General features: G+C 35.9%; 1 protein-coding gene across 1 annotated transcript; it reads left to right on the forward strand.

Annotated features, from left to right (window-relative positions):
• Positions 1–205: 205 nt before the first annotated feature.
• LOTGIDRAFT_95429 (hypothetical protein) lies at positions 206–847 on the forward strand (the record flags this gene model as incomplete). Its single annotated transcript, XM_009045446.1, has 1 exon — positions 206–847. A coding segment is annotated over one exon (642 nt), but the record flags the coding sequence as incomplete, so codon positions are not given.
• Between the last annotated feature and the right edge of the window lie 4,168 nt (positions 848–5,015).

Here is a 5,015-nt window from a genome sequence, read left to right on the forward strand (position 1 = left end):
CACAGATAATAAACTTGTCGATCAACAGTTCTCACAAAACGATACTAAAATTATCCTATGGTACGTGAAAGCTCGCTATATTAATCCAATGCCAAATCTGAAAAAACTGAACAATTGTCCGTATCGATGTTCTTTCACAACAAATAAAGACTATCATAAAGTGAGCAGTGCATTATTATTTTCTGCAATTGTATTATCTGGTGAAGAGCCACCTAAACGTTACGATAATCAAGTTTTTGTTTTACATAACCACGAACCACAGTGTTCCTTTTCAAAAAATCACGTAATCTTCAAAGACACTTGGAAAAGTTGTTTCAATTGGACAATGTGGTATAGAGAAGATTCGGATATACACGAGCCATACGGACTTATTGTAAAAAGAAGACAGGTGTTGGAAACAAATTTTACCGAAATATATTTTAAGAAAACCAAGATGGCTGCAGCAATGGTCTCAAATTGCAACGGTCAATCTCAACGTATGAAATATATCCGAAAACTGATGACATTGGGTGTAGAAATCGACGTTTTCGGTGCCTGTGGTGAGCATTCTTGTCCAAGAGGAAAAGATGGCGACTGTCGTGATAACATTAACAAAAGATATAAATTCTTTTTATCATTTGAGAATAGTTTCTGTCCTGACTATATTTCAGAAAAATTCTTTCATCCATATCAAGGGGATATTATTAATGTTGCTCGGGGTGGTGGTAATTATTCTAAAGAGGCGCCCGAGGGCACCTATATCAATACTCGGGATTTTAAAACCATCAAAGATGTTGCTGATTATATTATTCGCTTGAGTAAAAATAAGGACGAATACATACATATCCTGAAGCAAAAAAATAAATATGAAAGTTTGGATGAACCTTACCCACACATTAACGAACGCGGAAAAGCATTCTATTACACGTACCATTTTGAAGAAAAACCAATGTGTGATTTGTGCCGCCGTTTGTGGAACATTGAAAACTACCGAAAATCATATTCAGATATTAGAAACTGGTTTAAAAAAAGCAAGTGTTTGCCTGTAAATGATATGTAAATTCAAGATAAACAAACTAAATATATATTTCCTGCACTTAAGTCCAATGAAAAATAGTTAACAAATTGAGTCAGGGCTACATCACACGTCAGTGAGTTCGCCACTCCGATAATGAGTTCGCCACTACGTCAGTGAGATCGCCACTCCTTCATGGAGTGCATCAATACGTCGATGTTACCTTACAATTTTTTAACTTTTATTTTTAATAAGTTCTTAAACGAAAAACGATATTTGACGGAGTATTTGAATCAAATCGTCAATAGAACATGTCAAAAACTTTAAAAAAAATTTCGTTCAAATTAGGGAATATCTAATTTCCATCAGTAAACGAAAATAAGATACAAGCTACTGACTTCGATTTTCGTGTTTTTAAAGCATCGTAATTCGTTTCTATAATCGTTTAAACCTATATCAACATTCTTGCAGGATATCGATCTCAATTTGCTCATGTGGAAGTGAAGTATCTTGTATGTAGGCTATACAAATAGGCCCGAATTTTAACACTTCTTGGTTAACTTATAATTTTGAGTACAACGTTTAATATGATTTTTGATGAACGATTTTTGAATTAATTGATTTTGATCTATCCAAACAACCAATTTGGCATATGAATACGAACGAGACTGCAGTTGTAACCTGATGTTGATGGAATTTGGCATGTTATGTATATTGTTGAGAAATTTTCGCGATTTTTCTTCGAAATGTATTGGTGATCACTATAGAAAAAAAATTTCTTCTGCTTTTGTCGAAATTTGGAATGCTATATTGGTGATGTCTTCGATCTTAGATTTAAGTTCAATTAACGGTTTTGAGTTTTTGATCTTTGTTTGGCAAATACTGACGGACATCAGTAGGCTACCGCTCAGATGCATTCCTTTAGTTTGGCGAAATGGCTGAAGTATACTGACTGAATCAATCTGCACTTTTTTTTCTTTCATTTTATTTTTTTTTTTATTTATCATGTTGACTTATTTTAGTCATTTTTATATTTATAATAAAATGTATATTATAAAGTGATTATACCCTTCAATAGAAAAAAGAAAATAAAAGAAAAATAGATCTCAGAAATGATATTGAACTTATTCATTAACTTTCATGGAAATGAGGTACATCATTTTAATGTATTGAAGTTTAACTAAGTGTAATCTTATTTTGAATGATATAATACATAAGCTTACCAAGTTTCATAATACTAGTATAGAATTTGTAATGTAGAATACATGTATTGCACTCTTAAATTAGATAGAAATTTGAATCAAGGTATTTCGAGATATCTATTTTCAAATGGTATGAACAGAATCTTTTGGATAACTATCATGAATTGCATGTTGTTATGATATTGTATATTATGATTTACGATTTATGAAAGGCGTAAACAAGAGCAAACAAATTTATAATTTCGATCGATATTAAGAGGTTATTACTGGATACGTCCAGTATGTGCTTCAAAGGGTAACAAGGGTTATGAAATTAATCATAGAGGTTTCCAGGCTACTTTTTTATGTCTGAATGTTTGTTTGTTGATAGCCTTGAGTATATGGCAGCAAAATGACCGTCCATAGATAGACACCTCATAGACACTTGACTATCTGTCAAAACGAAGCGGGTCATGTACGTCTTGTCACATGATAAACCAGCGTTTATATCCCCATAACGATAACAAGATCCACATTCATTCCTTATATTTACATTGGTTTATCTTTTGTGATAAAATACGCTAAAAAATTCTATTTTTTAATTGTAAAAATACCCGAAACTGTTGTTGCACCGATATCTGTCAATCAAGTTCACCGACCCGCCCCTAACAATATAGTTCTATAAATCAACAGTCTTATTTGGATGATAAAATTATTAAATATTTATTATTCCATTGAAATATTAACAACAATTGTAAATTTAAATAAATTGTAAAATTAGATTTGGCTCTAGGTAAAAAAACTTGGGTCAATCCTTGTTTTCGTTTTCGATGTATTCATACGCCTTATTGTCACGTGACAAACTACAGTTATTGGAAAATAAACGCCGGTTTGGCTAACTGGTTTATTGAAGGGAGTGATAGTAGAAATGTAAATATGACGGAATCACTGACGTGAGTGGCGAACTCATTGACGGAGTGACGAACTCACTGACGGAGTGACGGGTGAGGTAGAAAAAATTGAAACAAACTAGTAATTCTAAAAAAATTGAATTCATAAAATGCTGTAACCCTTTGTTGGTGCTTGGTGGTTTTTTGCCATGGGGCTTTGCCTTTGTTCTGGGGCTTACGGCTGAATGCCTCTTAGCCAGAATCCCGCCCCACGACGTCCGCGTCTGCCTTTCTGAGACGCGCGACAGAGCGAGTAGCTCCCTAGAAAGGGTGTCTTTCGAAAGCAGGAAAATTTGCTTGTAGAAGAATTGAGTTCCTGCAAATTTGGGTGTCGTACTCGGTAAAGTGGCCTGTTGTGTCTGTGATGCGTTGAGATTTGTCTCTCGACAAGGAGATTTGGCCGCAATAAGACGAAAGGAGCTCCCTGTTCTTGTAGTAAAATTTATTATACTTTTTCTCTTAGCGACATTGAAACATACACACTTTTCATAGACTTGAGCTTTTTCGTTCTTTGTCGTCGTCGTCGAAGTCCCCTATTTGAGAAATTCGAAATGGGAAAGGGAAACATCTATAGTAAGGATAAAAGGTGGATTTCTCCCAGCTGTTCCTTGGCCAAACCTTTTTGCATTGATTCTTTCTTAATGAGTGAAAATGACTTAATCAAGATCATCGGACTTTTAACACGCCGATCAAGATTGGAAAATGGAATGAAAAAGAGGAGAAGGAAAAGACCAATAATACACTAACTATCAGCGTGCTCGCGTCGGGAGAAATTTCCTAATGTGTAAAGCAAAGTTGAGACATTCCTAACTTTTAAAGTTTTCAACTTCGTCGACGACACCAAGTCCCTGATCGTAGAAAAAGAGGAAAGAAAAAACAAATTCCCCCGAATCGACCATAGGGACACAAAGTTGCGCTCTCTCGACACAGTCTGAGGTCTCCGATGCTCGAAGTACGATGAGGCCTCGACGGAACGGCGTTGTAAACGAGACCGCTCGGAGGTATTGGTTCCCCTGTTATATTCCCAACGACATTCGCCTCTTCAGAGCCATTGTAGCTGACCGCCGCCAATATTGGTGCCACTAGCGACTTTCGTTTCTGCGAAGGGAACCTGGGGTCTTTTTCGAACTAAGGTTTAAACTCTGTGGAGCGTTACACGCTAATCCTGCCAGTGATCATATGCTTAATATAAGTATAAGCTTAAGCCATGCAATTCTAAGTTCAAGCTTGTTACTTTTTGATAGTGAGCCGAAACTGATCACAGTAAAAGTCACAGTAATACGGTCACATGGTAATTTGGTCACAGTTATAAGGTCACACGGTAATTCTGTCACAGTAAAACGGTCACACGGTAATTTTGTCACAGTAAAAAGGTCACATGGTATTTTGGTCACAGTAAAAAGGTCACATGGTAATTTGGTCACAGTAAAAAAAGTCACACGGTAATTAGGTCACAGTAATACTGTCACATAGTAATTTGGTCACAGTAAAATTACCCATTTTCAGTGGTGTTGGTCATCTTATTCACATCAACCGCTTGTAGTTGATAACTAGATTCAATAAATGGTGGAGGACGGGCAAAGTCACAACTTAAGTAGTCATTGTGTTCGTCTCTTCGTCCCATGGGAGTTCTTTGGACTAATTGCTCTGTCCAGATGCGGTGTCATGAATCCTCCGACACAGTCCGACAAGACATTTGAGACTTGATATTCGCAAATTGAAAAGCAAGTTTTTATCACACAGGCTGTAATCTTGAATACGTTTTCGAATTTACCACTGAATGTGGAATTCATATTTCCGCAGAATTGTATTTCTGTCCTCATATCGATCAAGTGGCGTTTGAGACTGAAATAATAAACGGTTAGGCCTATGTGACCTAAATTTGTAGTT

This window comes from Lottia gigantea (assembly GCF_000327385.1).
Source record: "Lottia gigantea unplaced genomic scaffold LOTGIsca_1, whole genome shotgun sequence".
NCBI lineage: Eukaryota > Metazoa > Mollusca > Gastropoda > Lottiidae > Lottia > Lottia gigantea.